Raw genomic sequence first — 23,684 nt, 5'->3', positions numbered from 1 at the left:
AGGAGAGAGTAGCGGGGGAGAAGAGCGAAGGTTGGGACGCGCGATACCATCCGAGTAGGGGCAGTGTGGGAATGTTGGATGAGAGCGAGAAGGAAAAGGATACAAGGTAGTGGTCGGAGACTTGGAGGGGAGTTGCAATGAGATTAGTGGAAGAACAGCATCTAGTAAAGATGAGGTCAAGCGTATTGCCTGCCTTGTGAGTAGGAGCGGAAGGTGAGAGGTGAGGTCAAAAGAGGAGAGGAGTGGAAAGAAGGAGGCAGAGAGGAATGAGTCAAAGGTAGACGTGGGGAGGTTAAAGTCACCCAGAACTGTGAGAGGTGAGCCATCCTCAGGAAAGGAACTTATCAAGGGCGTCAAGCTCATTGATGAACTCTCCAAGGGAACCTGGAGGCGATAAATGATAAGGATGTTAAGCTTGAAAGGGCTGGTAACTGTGACAGCATGGAATTCAAAGGAGGTGATAGACAGATGGGTCAGGGGAGAAAGAGAGAATGTCCACTTGGGAGAGATGAGGATCCAGTGCCACCACCCCGCTGACCAGAAGCTCTCGGGGTGTGCGAGAACACGTGGGCAGACGAGGAGAGAGCAGTAGGAGTAGCAGTGTTATCAGTGGTAATCCATGTTTCCGTCAGTGCAAGAAGTCGAGGGACTGGAGGGAAGCATAGGCTGAGATGAACTCTGCCTTGTTGCCGCAGATCGGCAGTTCCAGAGGCTGCCGGAGACCTGGAACTCACGTGGGTCGGCGCGCTGGGACACCAAATTAATGAGTAGCAGCGGCCTCCGGGTGTGAAGCGTTTGTATGGTCTGTGCAGAGAGGAGAGAAGAGGGATAGACAGACACATAGTTGACAGGCTACAGAAGAGGCTACGCTAATGCAAAGAGATTGGAATGACACGTGGACTACACGTCTCGAATGTTCAGAAAGTTAAGCTTACGTTGCAAAAAAATCTTATTGACTAAATATATTAGTACTGCTGGCGGTGAAATAGGCTAGCTAGCAGTGGCTGCGTTGTTGACTTTGTTTGAAAGTGTAGCTGGCTAGGTAACCTCTAACTGGCTAGGTAACCTCGACAATTACTCTAGACTACACAATTCTTGGATACAAAGACAGCAAAGACAACTATGTAGCTAGCTAACACTACGCTAATCAAGTCGTTCCGTTTGAATGTAATAGTTTCGACAGTGCTACTATTCGGTAGGAGTTGGCTAGCTAGCAGTGTTAGCTAGCAGTGTTGACTAGGTAGGAGAAACGGCAGCGCGGCACGAAAATAGCTGGCTAGCTAACCGATAATTACTCTAAACTACACCATTATCTTAGATACAAAGACAGCAAAGACAACTATGTAGATAGCTAACACTACACGAATCAAGTCGTTCCGTTGTAATGTAATAGTTTATAGTTTATACAGTGCTGCTATTCGGTGGCTAGCTGGCTAGCTGGCTAGCTGGCTAGCTAGCAGTGTTGACTACGTTACGTTAGGACGACGAAAAATAGCTGGCTAGCGAACCTCAATAATTACTCTAAACTACACAATTATCTTTGATACAAAGACGGCTATGTAGCTAGCTAAGATCAAACAAATCAAACCGTTGTACTGTAATGAAATGAAATGAAATGTAATACTACCTGAGGAGCGCAAGCGGAATGCGACTACTCGCTCCAACCCGGAAGTGCTATCATCAAGGAAGCTATGGCCATCATCAAGGAAGCTATGGCCGCTACTAAAGAAGTGATTCGAGATCTATGGGACATGGGTATTGTTGAAAAGACACATTCTGCCTCTAATAGTCCGGTATGGCCAGTGAGGAAATCAAATGGTGACTGGCAGGTGACAGTGGACTACAGGAATGCAAATGAATCTCCACGTTCACTCCAATGGTGGCTAACCCCTCAACCATTTTTTTCCTCTTTGTCACCTGGTCACTCTGTGTTCTCGATCATTGATATGGCTTTCTTTTTCTGTGGATAGTCAACAGTACCAGTGGACTAGGACTCCTATGGGCCTTCATAATAGTCCTTCGGTTTACCATCAAGCATTGCATCGACATCTCCAAGATCTCCCTCCGATGTCATCTGTTTTCATACTATAGGCTGATGATATATTGTCGGCGTCACAAGATGAGGCAACACATGCCAAGGACCTAAAATCACTGTTTGACCACTTGCATGCCAAAGGCGATAAAGCTAGCCCTGAAAAAGCCCAACTCATGCAATCACAGGTTATCTACCTCGGTCAACTGGTCTCGCAGGGAAAAAGCTGGCTGACACAAAGTCGTACTGCCGCCATACAAGCCGCCAAGGAACCCACTACTATTAAAGAACTCAGCTCCTTCATGGGCTTGTGCAACTACAAAAAATGCTGCATGGACTCCTTTTCCGAAATTGCACAACCCCTTAACGACCTCCTCGAGGGAGACCCCGATTCAAAAGACCTTGTAGTCTTCACGGAAGAACAGGAAGAGGGTTTTGGCAAGCTTAAACTAGCTCTGTCATCAGTTCCGGCTTTAGGAATTCCGGACTCAGGCCAACCGTTCACCCTCTTTGTGGCTGAAAAAGATGGCACATGACCTCAGTGCTGACACAACACCATGGTGATTGTCAGAAACCTGTAGGCTACTATTAGAAGAAACTAGATGATGTGGCGATGGGATGGGCCCTAAGGCACTACATCTCAGTTCAAGAGGCGTCCCTGGTTAGAATCCAGGCTGTGTCACATCCGGCCGTGATTGGGAGTCCCATAGGGCGGCGCACAATTGGCACAGCCGGGTTTGGCCGGGGTAGGCTAAATGGGAAGGTCCTTATCAAATTTGGCTCATACTGTAATGAGGTCAGCAGTGAAAGTCCTGGGCAAATCATGATGGATATATGTCATTCATTGCAAGGTTGTCAGGTTTTTTCCCCCCTTTTTCTCCCCAATTTCTTGGTATCCAATTGTTAGTAGTTACTGTCTTGTCTCATCGCTACAACTCCCGTACGGGCTCGGGAGAGACGAAGGTCGAGAGCAATGCGTCCCCTGAAACCCAATCAAACCGCACTGCTTCTTAACACAGCGCACATCCAACCCAGAAGCCAGCCACACCAATGTGTCGGAGGAAACACCGTACACCTAGCAACCTGGTCAGCACGCACTGCACCCGGCCCGCCACAGGAGTCGCTAGTGCACGATGAGACAAGGATATCCCTACCGGCCAAACCCTCACTAACCCGGACGACGCTAGGCCAATTGTTCGTCGCCCCATGGACCTCCCGGTCGCGGCCGGCTGCGACAGAGCCTGGACTCGAACCAGGAGTCTCTGGTGGCACAGCTAGCACTGTGATGCAGTGCCTTAGACCCCTGCGCCACCCGGGAGGTGCAAGGTTTTCAATTTTGACGACAAAGCGGAGCGTGGAGAACAAAGAACTGATTAATTAGCAATCGGGGGCCGATCTCGGATGAAAAAGCATAGTAAGTCAATCAGAACCTGTTAAGCTTCTATGTTGTACACCGCAGTTATCAAATTAGGGATATCTAGGTGAAATGTCAACTTTTTCCTGAAAATCGGGAGAATTAGGGAGGTGTAAGTGAAATAACCATTTCTCCTGAAACCAGGACGTTTACTTATCAATTAGCTAATTCTAATATCAGAATTGGGCTGCCTGTGTTAACGCAGCCAGTGTGGCTCAGCATAAGACCATGTAAAAGACACAGGAGGCTGCTGAGAGGAGGGCGGCACATAATAATGGCCGGAACGGAGCGAATGGAACGGCATCAAACACATGGAAACCATGTGTTTGATGTATTTAATACCGTTAGACTAATTCCGCTCCAGTCGTTACCACGAGCCCGTCCTCCCCAATTAGCTGCCACCAACTTTCTGTGGTAGAACAGGGGTCTCCAATCCTGTTCCTGGATATTTTTCCTCAAGATTTTTGTTCCAACTCCAATTGTAACTAACCTGGTTCAGCTTATCAACCAGATAATTAAAATTAGGTGTGCTAGATTAGGGTTAGAGCGAAAACCTACATGACTGTTGCTCTCCAGGATCAGGGTTGGAGAGCCATGACATAGAACCGCCATAAAATAAATATGCAACTTTTCTATCAATCTTTGAAATGTGTATTCCCTATTTATTTAAGCTGTACGGGGCTCGGTAGCATCAAACAGATGCTAGACATTCAGATATCCAAGGTTGGTCGAAAACTCTCAGTTCTACACCAAACAGTACTTATCCTATAACTCCCAGTAATGGATACCAGAAATCTTTGGCTAAATCCCATTATCTGGTGTAACAATCCGTAGCTAAGAGAACTGGTGATCAGCAGATGAGAGGTGGTCATGATGAAATTCCCATTCCAAAGAAACATATGGTAAGTTCAGGGAATACTTGTAAAGGTGTGGGAGGCGTGTTGTCATGATCAAACTGCCATTCAGCTCCTCATGAGAACTGTTTCCACACATATTTTTTGACACTGAGCAAATTTCAGGTCTGCTGAGTGCAAACCTCTAGTTTGTAAAAATTCTGTGCAACTTCCAACATCTGTTTACTATGAACACTGATGTTTACCCACTTTATGTTACAGTTTCAGACAGTGGTTAAGTAGGCTACTTAATCAGAATTTAGGCATACCAGAGCGGCCTACCATCACAAACAATGGAGAAAATACATCCCATAACATTTTAACATGGAAATAGCTGTTCTATAATTCAGCCTACTGTAGCAGCCAAAGTGTGGTGTTCAATGTTGGCCTACATTCCATGAGCCTTTGAAAAAAAAAAACATACAGGGCTTGACATTAACCTGTTTATCCACTTCAGACAAGGATATGACTGAAAATGTTGTTGTGTTTGATGCAAGAAACCATTTACAAAATAAAAGGCATTATTATTCCCATACCATTATTACAGAGAATCAGACAATGCTACCCTCTGCCTATTGGCTATTTAGCATATTCAAGCCTTTCTCAAAATACAACACTGCCCCTTTAAGACAAAAACAGTGGTTTACCTGACTGGCTTTAAAAAAATGTCTAGCAATGCTAACATTTTGTGCTGTTGTAGGAAGCAATCACTCCCCCATTGCTGACTACAAATTATTTTTAGATTGGCTAATAACTCATCAACTAGCAAATATGAACAAATGTGCACATGTGGCTATACGCAGCTTGTTTACTCGAGTAAACAGTCCAGTTCAAAGTGAATGGCACAGATCCATATATGGCAATGGTCTAATTGCTTATAGGCCTACTGAAGCGCTGATTGGATACGCCACACTGGCTGAATGGTGCTTGTCAATGCATTAGAATCATCATCCAATGCGTTATGCCTACTACAAAATCTCTTGCATAGTTAGTTTTGCTTACTAAGTCTTGGATAGTTTGTTTAGGTATGTTACATTGAAAGTTGCTAATATTGTGTTGATTCATCACAATCCCCACAGCAAAGGGAAATGTTTTTTAACACGTTTTAGTGTTAATAACTAAGAGGGAAAACTCTAGAAAGTTGAGTGATGTTCCATCTTGTGGTTCTCTGCGTGGTTTCTTCTGTGTGGCAGTCCCGGGGAACTGCGTCTGCAGTTTAGAGTGAACATTGGTGAGGGAAGGGAAGTGGTGTCTATGGCTCTATTTCAACTTCTAAGAGGAACAGGAATAATGAAGCTAATTTAATGGCGGTGTATGCACTTTAAAAGTTGGATGCGATCCGCCATCCCAAAGAAGAAGAAGCAAGAGCAGCACGGACCCTGAGGTAAGATGGCAAGATAGATAGCGAAAGTGGATGTTGGGTTCGAATCAAACAGCACGTTGAGCAAAGTTGAAGACAAATGTTCTGAATGGACAACAGGAGTATCAAAAACTGGAACAAAAAGGGAATTGTATACAATTGGAGTGCAGGATAATGAATCGCTTCTTGTTGGGATGCGTTTGCTGAGTAAGGACGCATATGTGGGAGACCCGTTTCAGGTGTTGAAAATGGTGAAGTATGCACTGGGATAAGTCTTTCAGTGACCAGGAGCGGTCTTATTTAGATTAATTGTATTTCTGAAGAACAGAAGAAGATTGCAGTGAGCCTCAAAAGAATACGAGCAACAGAAGTTTTGTGTTTTGAACTTCGGAGTAGAGCACCCATCAGAGTCATCTCAGGGGTGACGACGGATGTTCAGGTTGAATACCTGAAGAGAATTCCGGTGTAGTGGTGCCTGGCATCTGACCCTCTGGGTGAATGGAGAAAAATAAGAAAGTCTGTCGGTCCTGTGGTTTTTTGATAAAGCGCAAATACCAACGCATGTGAAACTTGGTTATGTAAGATACGCTGTAAGAGCTTTCGTCCCAAAACCATTGCGGTGCAAGAACTGTAAAGAATTTGGCTTTGTTTCAAGTATGTGCAGACGGACAGAGTATACTGAAGAACTGTGTGTAGAAGGCTGACGGTGTTGCAATTGTGGTGGGGATCATGATCCTGAGTTCCTGGAGTACTCTGTAAGGGTGAAGGAGATTGAGGTGGCAAAAGTTAGAGCGGTCAATCGAATCTCCTATGCAGAGGTGATTAAGATAATTGAGAAAACAAGTGATGCTAATGAAGATATGGTTGTGGACGCACGACAGCCTGTAGTAAATGTTTGCTGCCAGTCAAAAGATAACCTTGTGTGTTAAAAATGTGGATTTTGTGGCGTTCATTGCCACAGTTATAAACTGTATAGCACGAGTCTCAGAGAAGTCTAAGAAACTGGACATTATTGTGGCTGTGGCGGCAAATCTTTTGGGACTTAATTAAGGATTTTACATTTGAAGACTTGCGAGGAGTACTGGCGCCAGAAGACCTGCCCTCCCAGGTTCCCCTTGAACCTATGTAGGGATCAGATCTGATTTAGTTCATTTATTTTTTTGTAGTTTGGTAGTTTTTTGTTAGTTTGTTTAGTTTTTTTGTGAATCTTGTTTCCATCCTGCACAGTAGGTGGCAGGATGCACATTAACTTGTGCGATCGCCAATTTACCGAAGAAGACCTTGCTGGGCTAAAGATCAACCATCTCTCTTTGCACGTTCAGCTGAAGGCAACATTGAAGTTCTCAGAATCCCAAATGCACGTCCAGAGTGATTGAGGAGAAAGGATTAGCCAGGGGAAAAGGACTGCCCTCGAGAGGGCAAGAACAAGATGTACAGTATGTCAGGAGAAGTGCAGTATTATCATATTGAGACCTATACTTGGAATATGGTGGAGGAATGGAGGGAAAACGAGAGGCAGAGGAGGTCGAAGAAAGATAGTGAGCTTGAATCGGTTAAATATGGAGGAAAAAAGGGATATGTTTTGTTAAAGAAGAATGGTAGAAAGTGTAAGCAGAGTGAGCTGGATTGAAGACAGCAGGAGAAATGGAAGTGAATGAGGGCGAAGTATCGGAGGTGGTAGATGTGAAGTTCTCGAAGCCCGAGGTTTGCACCGAGAGTCAGGATAAAGACGAGTCTGTGACAGTAGGAGTGCATTTTTTGGAAAAAGTGAGCCCTTGCCTTTTGGCTGATCCATTTGTAGTTTCAGGGTTGGTGAAAACAGAGTTGGGTGCTGTGGAATCGGTGAAGGTATCCAGAAGTGGTCTTATGATAATTGTTTGTGATTTTGCTGGTCAGAGGGAGCAGGCACTCTGCGTTAAATAAATGGGGACAAGAGGTGTAAAGGGCGCCATTGAAAGGAGTGATTACTGGGGTAACTGTAGGTGTGAAAGTTGACCAACTGAAAGGGGAGGATTCAGTGTTTGTGATGCTTGTTGTTTGGTGCAACGCAGACAAGGTGACGTGATTGGTGAAACAGAAGAGTCGTTGTCTGTTCTTTTGAGTTTTGATGTTGAGTCTGTTCCTGACAGTTATGTTAGGGTATATAATGTATACTGTTCAAGCTTTTGTGCTGAATACATTACGTTCTTACAGGTGTCAAGCTTATGGGCATGTGGCAGCAGTGTGTAGGAGGGAGATTCCTAGGTGTGAAAAATGTGCAGAAGGGCATGAGACGAAGGAATGTGTGGCATTGGGGGAAGTAGTGGTATGTGTTAATTGTAGGGGTGCCCATGGGGCTGAGGATCAGAAATGTCCGGTGAGAGAGAGACAGTTTGAGGTTTCCAGGGTTAGAGTAGTGCAGAAGTTGTCGTATGCAGAGGCAGTGAATAGAGTAGAGGAAGATGGGGGAGGGATACTGAGAGAAGTGATGTGAGTAGTCAGTTTAGAAGGATAGACCAACAACTGATATATGCTTCAGTAAGATTGGATTTTTTTGCGTTTATAGCAATGGTTATCAACTGTACTGCAGGGATAGAACGTAAGTCGTAGAAAATTGAGGTTGTGGTGACCGCTGCAGAGAGGTATTTGAATGTGTGAGACTTGACATCAGAAGAGTTACAGGTTGAGTGGTGGTGTTGGCCTCCAGTAGAACTTGATATATTTTAATAGTGGAGTGGTGGGTTTTTAGGTTGTAGGTTTAGATGGTAGGGTATTTGTTGATTTTATTTGCATAAAAAAAATACCTAGCTTTTTTTAAAGCAATGTATAAGGGAGTTGTACTCCAGTCTAGTAGGTGGCAGAAATGCAACATTTATTGGATGCCAACCGCCGTTAAACCTCATCGAAGATCGTCAACACTGGGGCCCCACAAGGGTGCGTTCTGAGCCCTCTCCTGTACTCCCTGTTCACCCACGACTGCGTGGCCATGCACGCCTCCAACTCAATCATCAAGTTTGCGGATGACACTACAGTGGTAGGCTTGATTACCAACAACGACGAGACGGCCTACAGGGAGGAGGTGAGGGCCCTCGGAGTGTGGTGTCAGGAAAATAACCTCACACTCAACGTCAACAAAACAAAGGAGATGATTGTGGACTTCAGGAAACAGCAGAGGGAGCACCCCCCTATCCACATCGACGGGTCAGTAGTGGAGAAGGTGGAAAGTTTTAAGTTCCTCGGTGTACACATCACGGACAAACTGAATTGGTCCACCCACACAGACAGCGTTGTGAAGAAGGCGCAGCAGCGCCTCTTCAACCTCAGGAGGCTGAAGAAATTCGGCTTGTCACCAAAAGCACTCACAAACTTCTAGAGATGCACAATCGAGAGCATCCTGTCGGGCTGTATCACCGCCTGGTACGGCAACTGCTCCGCCCACAACCGTAAGGCTCTCCAGAGGGTAGTGAGGTCTGCACAACGCATCACCGGGGGCAAACTACCTGCCCTCCAGGACACCTACACCACCCGATGTCACAGGAAGGCCATAAAGATCATCAAGGACAACAACCACCCAAGCCACTGCCTGTTCACCCCGCTATCATCCAGAAGGCGAGGTCAGTACAGGTGCATCAAAGCAGGGACCGAGAGACTGAAAAACAGCTTCTATCTCAAGGCCATCAGACTGTTAAACAGCCACCACTAACATTTAGCGGCCGCTGCCAACATACTGACTCAACTCCAGCTACTTTAATAATGGGAATTGATGGAAATTATGTAAAAATGTACCACTAGCCACTTTAAACAATGCCACTTAATATAATGTTTACATACCCTACATTACTCATCTCATATGTATATGTATATACTGTACTGTATATCATCCACTGCATCTTGCCATCTTTATGTAATACATGTATCACTAGCCACTTTAAACTATGCCACTTTATGTTTACATACCCTACATTACTCATCTCATATGTATAGACTGTACACTATACCATCTACTGCATCTTGCCTATGCCGTTCTGTACCATAACTCATTCATATATCTTTATGTACATATTCTTTATCCCTTTACACTTGTGTGTATAAGGTAGTAGTTGTGGAATTGTTAGGTTAGATTACTTGTTGGTTATTACTGCATTGTCGGAACTAGAAGCACAAGCATTTTGCTACACTCGTATTAACATCTGCTAACCATGTGTATGTGACAAATAAAATTTGATTTGATTTGAAGAAGAAGAGTTGGGGGGGTTTTGGGGAAAATGGAGGAAGCGAATATTCTGTTTGAATTGGATGCCGTGTCGAGTGGAGAGGAGAGTAATAAGAATTAGATTACAGTGGCGAATGCAAAAGGAAATAAGAGAAGTAAAGTGGAAGTGGAAACTAATAAATCCAATAGTCTTTTTTTTGGTTGGAATAAGGGTGTGGGGTCAGTAGTGTTACCTGGGAGATTCGTTTGAAGTCTCTGTTAAAATTATGGATGCGTTGGATGAGGTGGTGTCGATGAGAATAAGGTGAAGTGGGCAAATTTTGTTTTTTGTGTTTCTATGGAAAAGAAGGAGCGTGCTTTGCGCCTCGAAGTTGTCCGATTGGAATGTGTGTGGATCTTCAAAGCAGGGCGCTTATCAAGGGTGTTATCTCTGGGGTGGTTCTAGAAGTAAATGCAAAGGATATACATGAAGATTTTGATCAAGTGGTTGGTGCAAAACGACTGACCCGCATAGTAGATGGCGTGCGGAGGCCCACTCCATCCATTCTATTGTTTCCTGAAGAAGAGTCTCTCCCTTCTCACATGTATTTGGGTTAAATGAGATTCCCTGTGATTGCCTTCATGCCCAAACCAATGCAGTGTGATAAATGTCAATTATTCCGTAATGTGTCAAGTGTATGTAGATGAGAGGAGTATTATATGCCAGCTGAGCCTAAAAGCTTCAATTGTGGTGCACCTGAATTTCTGAAGTGTCCTGTTAGGGTGAAGGAGACTGATGTGGCAATAATAAGTGCTGTCCAGAATGTCTCCTATCCAGAGGCAATGAGAAGAGTGGAATAAAGGTGTTACGTTGAATAAGTAATGGTAGTAGGAGTAGAGACACAAGTTGATGTTCCTTGTCAATGCAGCGGCATTGCAAGGAATCTTGTTGAGGAATGCTCCACCCTCACAGGCACCTGAGCCTGTGTAGGGATGTGACCGAAGGAGTTGGTTGTTTTTGATTTATTTTTGTATTATCTCACCAGCAGCATATCCCCCTGCATCCCACTGCTGGCTTGCTTCTGAAGCTAAGCAGTGTTGGTCCCTGGATGGGAGACCAGATGCTGCTGGAAGTGGTGTTGAAGGGCCAGTAGGAGGCACCCTTTCCTCTGGTCTATTTTTTTATTTTTTTATCCCAATACCCCAGGGCAGTGATTGGGGACATTGCCTTGTGTAGGGTGCTGTCTTATGGATGGGATGTTAAATGGGTGTCCTGACTCTCTGTGGTCACTAAAGATCCCATGGCACTTGTCGTAAGAGTAGGGGTGTTAACCCCAGTGTCCTGGCTAAATTCCCAATCTGGCCCCCATACCATCATGGTCACCTATTCATCCCCCCTCTCCCCTGTAACTATTCCCCAGATCGTTGCTGTAAATGAGAATGCGTTCTCAGTCAACTTTCCTGGTAAAATAAGGGTGGATTCCCGCAATGGAATATATTATTTTTGTTTTGTTTCAATACCCTGTACAGTAGGTGGCGGCAATACGTCAATAGATGTAGTCTGCCATAAAACTTTCAACAAGAAGAAGACCCTGAGGTAAGGGAGCAGAATTCGCCAGATAGCTACGTAGCTATTCTCATTGGATTTAGTTATTGTTTGTGTTTCAACAGGAGGTATTGAACAGTGAAATGGTAGAAACTGTCAGAGGCGTGTTGCTAGTGTTAGAAGTTACTGTTTGTGACATTTGATTGTTAGCAACAAATGCCTGGCTAGTTAGCGAGATACCCACATGTCATGTTGGTCGTTGAGTGGGGGCATTTGACTAAAGGAGAAACACGCTTATATGAACAGGTTTTTTCCGTCGTGGACGACCATTAATATTCGTCGTTTGGTAGTGTTTTCTGTGTGTGACGTTAGCTGACTAACTACTTGCTGTCGTGTTACCTGGTTTTTGTTGGCCATAAAATCGGTTTCTGAGGGGCAGCATGCGAACATGCTATCAGCTAGCACGCTAACGTTACTGCTAGCTAACGTTTACTGTCAAATAATTGTGGCACCGCCCAGAGTTATTTGTGTGGATGATATAATTGTCTAGCTACGCTAACAGGTAGGCAACTAGTGCGTACAGACAGAAAATGTACATTTCGTTGTTTTGAGGATCTGGTAATACGACATTTCTCTGTTTACGTCGGACCGTGTCGCGAATAATCTTAGCTAACTATTGTAGGTACGCTAGCAACGTAGCATGTCAATCTCTAATTCTTGCCAAAGGCAAGCATAATGCGTGATCTAACTGCGCTCTTGAGGCTTGTTGTGTTCTGGTTACTGTAGCAAGCTAGTTCATTTTGATTTCACAATACCTATTAAGGCCGTCACTAACTTTACATATTCGATATCCAACCAAACAGCAGATCTTAGCTAAGTTAGCGTGTCAACTGACAGGCTTGTTTGTTTACTGACAATAGGCTTGCCAGGAACTCTTGGTAGTAACGTTAGCTACGTTAATTTAACATAATGCTAGCAAAGTTACCTAACCATTACTGTTGCACTGCCTATGAACTTAGTATTAACTACCTATCATTCCAGTTATGTTGCACACAAGCATGCCTCGTTTATTAAGAGCATAAATCACTTAATTCCCAGATTGACCCCTGTATCTATTTTGCTACAGAGCAGAAGGAGCTGTTACGATGGAGGCCAACAAAGCTGAAGGCAGAGGTATGTTCTGTGTGATCTAATGTGGTGAAGGAATATGGCAAGTATCTGCTCTGCCCATGTAAGACCAATTATATTACTCATAATCCGTTTACATCAAGCGTCTCAAATCAGACGACACTTGCATTTTCAATTGTATGAAAGTGAGGATTTGAGGAGGATACAACATCTGATTTTAAAATATAAAATGATGAAATGAAGATGTAGGAATTAAACTTATTTCATAAGAATGCAGCCAGCCATCCGGCTGAGTTAGTTGAACCTCTCATCTTGACTTTGATGGCTGGTTATGGAACAATCATGTCTCAATTTGCCATCTGTTTTATCTGACAGCCTCTGATCTAGGCTGTCATAGGGTCATTGATTTTCCTGCACTGTACCGTGCCAACCGTACCTCTGCACCGTGCCAATTGTCTGTCACCTCTGGAAGACAAATACATTTTAAAAGCATCATTCAATTTAATATCTGCATAACATGCCTCTTAGTTGGATGCTGTGGAAATACTTTGTATTTTTCTTCCTTTTGATAATAGCTTTTCAGATGCCCTAGGATGTGAACATTGCCACAATAAGTGTTACTTTGAGATTGCTTTGTACACTCAACCCTTTTTCAGGAACATAAGACTCGCTCTTTGTCAGAGTTAACAGGAACTTGGTGCCCTGTGTTTATTTGTATGTGTGTGTGCTTTGCAAATAAGTTCAACACAAACTGAGCTATTGGTTTAACCCAAGTGCCTCCTTGCCCCACCATTAGATCACTCCTTCTAAGCCTCAGCTCATTATTTCACAACAGACTATTTTGCTTGTAGCATCTCACTGTTTTATACAGAAGTCATGGGCCATGTAATATTTATATTTAGTCACGAGCAGGGCTATGATAAGATTGAAAGAGGTATGAACAATCATTCTCTGCATCTTTGCTATCATAAAGAGGGCATTTATTAATATAAATGGGAAGCAAAAGCATGTTGGATCAGCACAAACTGCCAGTCATTCGTCTTAGGCAACGGACAGAAGAAAACGGAATGAAACAGGGAGGGACTGCCTAGACCTGTCGGATTTGAAACACACATTTTCTTTTTCCATCGCCAAATATTTACAAATGTTTTGCATTGTGGGACATGATGAACACGACCCTGGTCACAGAGCTGCTGACATGTTCTTATCTTGATAGCTAGCATCTAGAGATCTGACTAATGGAACATTTGTAAAGGTCCAATGCAGCCGTTTTTATCATAACATCAAATCATTTCTGGGTAACAATTAAGTACCGTATTGTGATTGTTTTCAATTCAAATGGCCAAAAAGAAATGTAGTATCTTAGTAAATAGCAATTTCTCGGGTAAGAATTTGGCTAGTACTGTCTGGGAGGGGAAAACTGAGAACCAGCTGTTATTGGCAGAGGTTTGGAACTCTTTCTTATTGGTCTATTAACCATCCCACCTAAACAGGCTGAAATTCCAGGCGGTCTTTTCAAACAGCTCTTACACTAAAAGGGTTACCTGCCGCCCTAAAAGGGGCTGCAGGTAGCCAAGAGGTTAGAGCGAATCCCCGAGCTGACAAGGTAAAAATCTGTTGTTCTACCCCTGAACAAGGCAGTTAACCCACTGTTCCTAGGCTGTCATTGTAAATAAGACCATGTTCTGAACTGACTTGCCTAGTTAAAAAAAGGTTAAATGACATTAAAAAATTTAAATAGTCACTTTCACCGTATTATTCCAACCTCAGTGTGAAAACGTACGCGATATATATATCTCAGAAAAATAAGAAACGTCCTCTCACTGTCAACTGTGTTTATCAGCATACTTAACTTAAAAATGTGTATGAACATAAGATTAAACAACTGAGACATAAACTGAACAAGTTCCACAGGCATGTGACTAACAGAAATGGAATAATGTGTCCCTGAACAAAAGGGGGGGGGTCAAAATCAAAAGTAACAGTCTGTCTGGTGTGGCCTCGTCATGGACGGTACCAGATTTGCCAGTTCTTGCTGTGAGTTGTTACCCCACTCTTCCACCAAGGCACCTGCAAGTTCCCGGACATTTTTTAGGGGAATGGCCCTAGCCCTCACCCTCCGATCCAACAGCTCCCAGGCGTGCTCAATAGGATTGAGATCCGGGCTCTTCGCTAGCCTTGGCAGAACACTGACATTCCTGTCTTGTCATGCTGGAGGGTTATATCAGGATGAACCTGCAGGAAGGGTACCACATGAGGGAGGAGGATGTCTTCCCTGTAACGCACAGCGTTGAGATTGCCTGCAATGACAACACGCTCAGTCCGATGATGCTGTGACACACCGCCCCAGACCATGATGGACCCTCCACCTCCAAATCGATCCCGCTCCAGAGTACAGGCCTCGGTGTAACGCTCATTCCTTCAACGATAATCGTGAATCCGACCATCACCCCTGGTGAGACAAAACCGCGACTTGTCAGTGAAGAGCACTTTCTGCCAGTCCTGTCTGGTCCAGCGACGGTGGGTTTGTGCCCATAGGCAATATTGTTGATGGTGATGTCTGGTGAGGACCTGCCTTACAACAGGCCTACAAGCCCTCAGTCCAGCCTCTGTCCGCAATAGGCTGAGAGTCTGAGCACTGATGGAGGGATTGTGCATTCCTGGTGTAACTCGGCAGTTGTTGTTGCCATCCTGTACCTGTCCCGTAGGTGTGATGTTTGGATGTACCGATCCTGTGCAGGTGTTGTCCTCGCAGTGGCAGACCACGTGTAACAATCAGCTGTCCATCCTGTCTCCCTGTAGCGCTGTCTTAGGCGTCTCACAGTACGGACATGGCAATTTGAAAGTAGGCCTTGAAATACATCCACAGGTACACCTCCAATTGACTCAATTGATGTCAATTAGCCTATCAGAAGCTTCTAAAGCCATGACATTTATTTTCTGGAAATTTCCAAGCTGTTTAAAGGCACAGGCAACTTAGTGTATGTAAACTTCTGACCCACTGGAATTGTGATACAGTGAAATAATCTTTAAACAATTGTTGGAAAAATTACATGTCATGCACAAAGTAGATGTCCTAACCGACTTGCCATAACTATAGTTTGTTAACAAGACATTTGTGGAGTGGTTGAAAAACTAGTTTTAATGACTCCAACCTACATGTATGTAAACTTCCGACTTCAACTTTGTATGTATGTGGACATCCCTTGAAATTAGTGGATTTGGCTATTTCAGCCACACCTGTTGCTGACAAGTGTATAAAATCGAGCACAAAGCCATGCAATATCTATAGACAAACATTGGCAGTAGACTGGCCTTGTTGGAGGGAGAGCTCTGTGATTTTCAACGTGGCACCGTCATAGGATGCTACCTTTCCATCAAGTCAGTTAGTCAAATTTCTGCCCTGCTAGAGCTGCCCCAGTCAACTGTAAGTGCTGTTATTGTGAAGTGGAAACATCTAGGAGCAACAACGTCTCAGCTGCGAAGTGGTAGGCCACACAACCTCACAGAACTGGACCGCCGAGTGCTGAAGAGTGTTTAAATTATCTGTCCTCAGTTGCAACACTCGCTACCGAGTTCCAAACTGCATCTGGAAGCAACGTCGGCACAATAACTGTTCGATGGGAGCTTCATGAAATGTGTTTCCATTGCAGAGCAGCTGCAGACTAGCATAAGATTGCCATGTGCAATGCCAAGCATTGACTGGACTTGTGTAAAGCTCGCCCCATTGAACTCTGGAGCAGTGGAAACACTTTCTCTGGACAAATCTGTGTTTGGTGGATGCCAGGCCCTTTAATTCCAGTGAAGGCAAATCTAAAAGCTGCAGCATACAATTACATTCTAGATGATTCTGTGCTTCCAACTTTGTGACAACAGTTTGGGGAAGGCCCTTTCCTGTTTCAGCATGACAAAGCCCCTGTGCACAAAGCAAGGTCCATAAAGAAATTGTTTGTCGAGATAGGTTTGGAAGAAATTGACTAGCTTGCACAGAGCCCTGACCTCAACCCCATCAAACACCTTTGGGATGAAATGGAACGCTGACTGCGAGCCAAGCCTAATTGCCCAACATCTGTGCTTGACCTCACGAATGCTCTTGTGGCTGATTGGAAACAAGTCCCCGTTCCAACATCGAGTGGAAAGCCTTCCCAGAAGAGTGGAGGCAGTTAAAGCTGCAAAGTGTGGACCAACTCCATATTAATTCCCATGATTTTGGAAATAAATGTTAATGAGCAGGTGTCCACGTACGTTTGATCATGTAGTGTATGTGTATATATAAAACATAAGTAAATCACGTTTTAGACTGCGCTAGGGCCTTTTAATACCTTAGTTTAAGAGGTTGGGGGAGGGTGTGCTAAGCTGACATATGGAATTGTTTTAAGATGGTCATACTGTAGATGATTTTAGCTCTTTGATTTGGAATTTTAGTACCCCTTTAGGTATCCCCCCCAAAATATTAAATGATTTGATAAAATATTGATTTTGGCCTTTACTGCTAAAGCCCATAGAAACACATTGAATAACATCTTTATTAAAGGCAAAATGGACAATCAAGGAATACATTTTTTGAAGTCTGTCCTCGATTTAGGAGATATAAATAAACACCTCAGTCGATATACATTTCTTTTACACACATTTAAGCCCTTTTTTTTGGGTAGTCCCAAAACTTTCTTAATTCTTACATTTTGTTTTTTTTAAACCGGTTACCTTCAGACCAGTCACATGACACTTGTGGGGGTTGTAGTGCATAATGAAGAACACCTTCGTGGGGTCCCATTATTTTCTAGCCCGAATGGTTTGGACGCTACCAAAAAAGTTGGAATCTCAGTGGTACCGACTTCAGACGAGTCTCCTGACACTTGTGGGTGTCGTAGAATAAAAGGGAGAACACCATAGTGTTCTTGAGTGTCATCTTTCAATAGAGGGATCATTGTCAAACAATTTGGCCGCTACAGACGTCTTTGAGAAGACAGATTTTCATGGTCGGACAAACACGGCTTTAGCTTTGCCATCTTTCACTGCAGATGCGGAAGTGAAACATTGGCGGATGCAGTGGATTGAGACGCATCCAATGCTAAAAAATCCATGATTGGGAGTCCCATAGGGTGGCGCACAATTGGCCCAGCATCGTCTGGGTTTGGCTGGGGTAGGCTGTCATTGTAAATTAGAAGTTGTTCTTAACTGACTTGCCTAGTTAAATATTTCTCTAGTTTAAGCTGACAGATTTTGATAGGGATTTTTTGTTATGTAATTTAGATTCCCAGTGTGTCAATCGACTCTAGGGGGTTAAACGGTTGCAAAATAAATGTACACAATCAAGTGTTATTCAATCGTTTCATCCAAACAGCTCGTGCACGTCAACAGGGTTCTCCGTTTAACACGCTGCAAGTCCCGGCTCTCCCATCTACTCATTGGTTTTAACAAGAATACTAATTGAATGAGGTCCCCAGTTGGTGGTGGTAATGCACCTTAAAGTTGGTTGCCAACTGCCAAATAAAATCCACAGAAGATGAAGAGAGAAAACAAAACTAAAATCGTACTAGGTTTCCCCTTTTTATCTGGATTAATTGTTATATTAGAGAAAATACGATTTTGTATGACTCAAAATTCTACAAAGATCCAGCAAAAAAATTAACCTTATGCATTTCAGGTAAATTTAGCTAGTTAAATGTCCATGAATGCTTTTTTTGTCTCTATAGTTGGTTTTTGCATTTTAACCTGCGTGTCATGAATGCGTCTGGTGGGTATAGACAAAATACGCACATGCGGCTCCGGTTTGGTCGAGGTCTAAGAAAAACATCTTTAAAAAACATGTTAATTCACAATACAACTGCGCTGCTTGTTGCCAGCAGCGGTTTGGGTGTCACGGTGCGTACCTTTTCAGATGGTGAAGCATTGCACCTGTACTACCATTTCTGTACTTCAATTCCACCTTGCAAAGTTTGCATTTCCTTCTCATGTAACTCTTCAATGTGTTGCTTACAGGACTTCACTGCTGTCGCTTGCCTTTCTCTGCCATTTTTCAACTGTTAACGATGACGTAGTGGTGGAGAGTGAACTCCGAAGTAACTGATTTCTAGATTCTTTGCACATTGACTCCTGGTGTCTACTCCCGTTTCTGAGTGACCGACTCCTGCTGTGGCAACTAATCAGTCTCCTCTGTTCCAAAAATACTGAATCGACTCCTAAGATTCAGTATTTTTGGAACAGAGGAAACTGATTAGTTGCCGTGCTTTTGAGAACACACATCTTTCATGTGAGCTAGCGAGGGACCCTTACTCTAATGCTGGTTATGTTCTTGGACGTAACTGAGCCAAATGTATGCAAATTCAACACTTCCTGTCCTACTATAGGTAAGTTAAGTGCTTGTGCAATGTCTTTGCTTATAAAACTGCTTTGGCTGCCCCCATCTAGTAAACACTTGGCTACTTGACACTGTGTTTAGTGTTTATAGAAATGCCTATCTGTTTGCAGTAAAACCGTGCTACCTTCACTGTTACCTGGTGAAATAGAAACTACAGCATCTGATGTGCTCTCCGTGGCATATCTGGGTACTCATTGGCTGAGTGCAGAATTGTTCAGTGGTGTCTTCCGCGCATTCTACACATGGTATACAGTGCATTCAGACCCCATTACTTTTCTCACATTTTGTTACATTACAGCCTTATTCTAAAATTGATTTTTTATTTATTTAAATAATCCTCAGCAAACTACACACACTACCTCAATGACAAAGCGAAAATAGTTTTTAAAAACATTTTTGTGAATAACAAATATAAAAAATATCTTAATTATTCAGACCCTTTGCAATGAGACTCAAAATTAAGCTCAGGTGCATCCTGTTTCCATTGATCATCCTTGATGTTTCTGCAACTTGATTGGAGTCCACCTGTGGTAAGTTCAATTGATTGGACATGATTTGGAAAGGCGCACACCTGTTTATATAAGGTCCCACAGTTGACCGTGCATGTCAGAGCAAAAACCAAGGCATGAGGTCGAAGGAATTGTCCTTAGAGCTCTGAGACAGGGTTGTGTCAATGCACAGATCTGGGTAAGCGTACCAAACAAATGTCTGCAGCATTGAAGATCCCCAAGGACACAGTGGCCTCCATCATTCTCAAATGGAAGAAGTTTGGAACCACCAAGACTCTTCCTAGAGCTGGCCGCCCGGCCAAACTGAGTAATCGGGGGAGAAGGGCTTTGGTCAGGGAAGTGACCAAGAATCCAATGGTCACTCTGACAGAGCTCTGGAGTTCCTCTGTGGAGATGGGAGAACCTTCCAGAAGGACAACCATCTCTGCAGCACTCCAACAAACAGGCCTTTTTGGTAGAGTGGCCAAACCTTACCTATTCCTCAGTAAAATCTACATGACAGCCCACTTGAAGTTTGCCAAAAGAACCTGATAAAACCGAGATTGAACATGTATCACGTCTGGAGGAAACCTGCTTTGGGGATGTTTTTCAGAGGCAGGGACTGGGAGACGTGTCAGGATTGAGGCAAAGATGGAGTAAAGTACAGGGAGGGCCTTGATGAAAAGGTCTCAGGACCTCAGACTGGGGCGAAGGTTCACCTTCCAACAGGACAAAGACCCTAAGCACACAGCCAAGACAATGCAGGACTGGCTTAAGTCTCTGAATGTCCTTGAGTGGGCCAGCCAGAGCCCAGACTTGAACCTGATCGAACACCTCTGGAGAGACCTGAAAATAGCTGTGCAACAATGCTCCCCATCCAACCTCACATAGCTTGAGAGGATCTGCAGAGAAGAATGTATGGTAAAATCCGGAAACTATCATTTCGAAAACAAAATGTTTATTCTTTCAGTGAAATACGGAACCGTTCTGTATTTTATCTAATGGGTGGCATCCTTAAGTCTAAATATTGCTGTTACATTGCACAACTTTCAATGTTATGTCATAATTATGTAAAATTCTGGCAATTTAGTTCGCAACGAGCCAGGTGGCCCAAACTGTTGCATATACCCTGACTCTGCGTGCAATGAACGCAAGAGAAGTGACACAATTTGCCTAGTTAAATATGCAGGCTCTGTGTGTTGATTTTAAGGCATTGATGTTTATGGTTAGGTACATTCGTTCAACGATTGTGCTATTTTCGCAAATGTGCTTTTGTTAAATCATCCTCCATTTGGCTAGGTGGCTGTCTTTGTTAGGAAGAAATGGTCTTCACATGGTTCGCAACGAGCCAGGCGGCCCAAACTGCTGCATATACCCTGACTCCTCTGTTGCACAGAACGCAAGAGAAGTGACACAATTTCCCTAGTTAAAATAAATTCATGTTAGCAGGCAATATTAACTAAATATGCAGGTTTAAAAATATATATTTGTGTATTGATTTTAAGAAAGGCGTTGATGGTTAGGTACACATTGGTGCAACGACAGTGCTTTTTTTTGCGAATGCGCTTGTTAAATCACCCGTTTGGCGAAATAGGCTGTGATTCAATGATACATTAACAGGCACTGCATCGATTATATGCAATGCAGGACAATCTAGATGAACTAGTAATATCATCAACCATGTGTAGTTAACTAGTGATTATGTTAAGATTGATTGTTTTTATGAGAAGTTTAATGCTAGCTAGAACCTTAGCTTGGCTCCTTGCTGCACTCGCATAACAGGTAGTCAGCCTGCCACGCAGTCTCCTCGTGGAGTGCAATATAATCGGCCATAATCGGTTTCCAAAAATGCAGATTACCGATTGTTATAACTTAAAATCGGCACTAATTAATCGGCCATTCCGATTTAATCGGGCAACCTCTAATTGTGACTATCCCTCGCACGTCTGTGAAACATTGCTGTCAATGTGTTGGGCTTTCTCTCTAATGTTCTCCCATGTACTGTCCCACATTGCTTATCTCTGTCTTGGGACCGTCTCCTACTTTTGTCTGTCAGATTAGCCGTTCTCTCTCAGCCTCTTTCTGCAGGAACCTCATCTTTCTTCACTAAGAACATTGTCATAATCTTGTGAATGAGTGAACTCTAACCTGATCTCTTCTGTGATCATTGTTCTTAGTATTTGGCATTGTAAGTTACTTTAAGTGGTCTCGTCAACTCCCATTGAGTCTAGACTATGGACTTTGATTTCAAATTAAATCAAATTTTATTTGACACATGCGCCGAATACAACCGGTTTAGATTTTACCGTGAAATTCTTACTTTCAAGCCCTTAAAGAACGATGCAGTTTTAAGAATATAGAGTTAGGACATTATTGTCTGTAATCAAAAATAAACAAAGTAACTCAATAAAATAACAATGATGATAATGATAATGATATAAAGGGGGTACCGGTGCTTAGTCAATGTGTGGGGATACAGGTTAGTCGAGGTAATTTGTACATGTAGGTAGGGGTAAAGTGACCTTGCATAGATGAACAGTGAGTAGCAGCAGTGTAAAAACAAGGGTGGGGGCGTGTCAATGCAAATAGTCCGGGTGGTCATTTAATTAACTGTTCAGCAGTCTTGTGGCTTTGGTGTAGAAGCTGTTAAGGAGCCTTTTGGACCTAGACTTGGCGTGCCGGTAGCGCATGCCGTGCTGTAGCAGAGAGTACAGTCTATGACTTGGGTGGCCGTCCTTGTCGTTCCCCGAATCCGTATTTCATCGTGGAAGTTGCTCGGCCATGGTTTCTGAACTCCACGTTTTCAATATAATCTTCAATATCCCTTGTCATTTTTCCATTGAGGAATCCCTCCCTTCTGGGTTTCGGCAGTAATTTGTGGCGTATAATCAGGAGGCCCAACACAGTACTTGCGGTTGAAATTAAATCCTATTGTCCTAAATCCTAAAATTATTTCCTATTGTTTTACAAATCTAGACTTTGGGGGAAGGGGATTAATAATAATACAGATCAAATCAAATTTATAAAGCCCTTCTTACATCAGCTGATCTCAAAGTGCTGTACAGAAACCCAGCCTAAAACCCCAAACGGCAAGCAATGCAGGTGTAGAAGCATGGTGGCTAGGAAAAACTCCCTAGAAAGGCCAAAACCTAGGAAGAAACCTAGAGAGGAACCAGGCTATGAGGGAGGGCCAGTCCTCTTCTGGCTGTGCTGGGTGGAGATTATAACAGAACATGGCCAAGATGTTCATAGGTGACCAGCAGGGTCAAATAATAATAATCACAGTAGTTGTCGAGGGTGCAACAAGTATGCACCTCAGGAGTAAATGTCAGTTGGCTTTTCATAGCTGATCATTAAGAGTATCTCTACCGCTCCTGCTGTCTCTAGAGAGTTGAAAACGGCAGGTCTTGGACAGGTAGCACGTCCGGTGAACAGGTCAGGGTTCCATAGCCGCAGGCAGAACAGTTGAAACTGGAGCAGCAGCACGGCCAAGTGGACTGGGGACAGCAAGGAGTTTTCATGCCAGGTAGTCCTGAGGCATGGTCCTAGGGCTCAGGTCCTCCGAGAGAAAGAAAGAGAATTAGAGAGAGCATACTTATATTCACACAGGACAAGACAGGAGAAATACTCCAGATATAAGACTGACCCTAGCCCCCCGACACAAACTACTGCGGCATAAATACTGGAGGCTGAGACAGGAGGGGTTAGGAGACACTGTGGCCCCATCCGATGATACCCCCGGACAGGGCCAAACGGGCAGGATATAACCCCACCCACTTTGCCAAAGCACAGCCCCCACACCACTAGAGGGATATCTTCAACCACCAAGTATAGCCCACAAAGATCTCTGCCACAGCACACCCCAAGGGGGGGCGCCAACCCAGACAGGAAGATCACGTTAGTGATGCACCCCTCCTAGGGACGGCATGGAAGAGCGCCAGTGACTCAGCCCCTGTAATAGGGTTAGAGGCAGAGAATCCCAGTGGAGAGAGGGGAACCGGCCAGGCAGAGACAGCAAGGGTGGTTCGTTCCTCCAGAGCCTTTCCGTTCACCTTCACACCCCTGGGCCAGACTACACTCAATCATATGACCTACTGAAGAGATAAGTCTTCAGTAAAGACTTAAAGGTTGAGACCGAGTCTGCGTCTCTCACATGGGTAGGCAGACCATTCCATAAAAATGGAGCTCTATAGGAGAAAGCCCTGCCTCCAGCTGTTTGCTTAGAAATTCTAGGGACAATTAGGAGGCCTGCGTCTTGTGACAGATCAATGTAGTGTTTGCCAAGGTAGGA

At 43.9% G+C, this 23,684-nt stretch overlaps 1 protein-coding gene across 5 annotated transcripts in view; it reads left to right on the top strand.

Annotated features, from left to right (window-relative positions):
* Positions 1 to 11,412: 11,412 nt before the first annotated feature.
* Positions 11,413 to 23,684, top strand: part of nap1l4a (nucleosome assembly protein 1-like 4a) — a 59,112-nt gene continuing 46,840 nt past the window's right edge. For 2 of the 5 annotated variants that reach the window (XM_023984722.2, XM_023984727.2), the window contains exons 1-2: positions 11,700 to 11,722; positions 12,543 to 12,589. In XM_023984722.2, the coding sequence (XP_023840490.1) occupies positions 11,715 to 11,722; positions 12,543 to 12,589 (55 nt within the window). In that variant the 5' untranslated portion in view covers positions 11,700 to 11,714. The other 3 variants (XM_023984724.3, XM_023984725.2, XM_023984726.3) reach the window with 3 other exon arrangements.

This window comes from Salvelinus sp. IW2-2015, linkage group LG4q.1:29 (genome assembly GCF_002910315.2).
Source record: "Salvelinus sp. IW2-2015 linkage group LG4q.1:29, ASM291031v2, whole genome shotgun sequence".
NCBI classification, from domain to species: Eukaryota; Metazoa; Chordata; class Actinopteri; order Salmoniformes; family Salmonidae; genus Salvelinus; species Salvelinus sp. IW2-2015.
This window is presented reverse-complemented; position numbering and strand designations above follow the sequence as displayed.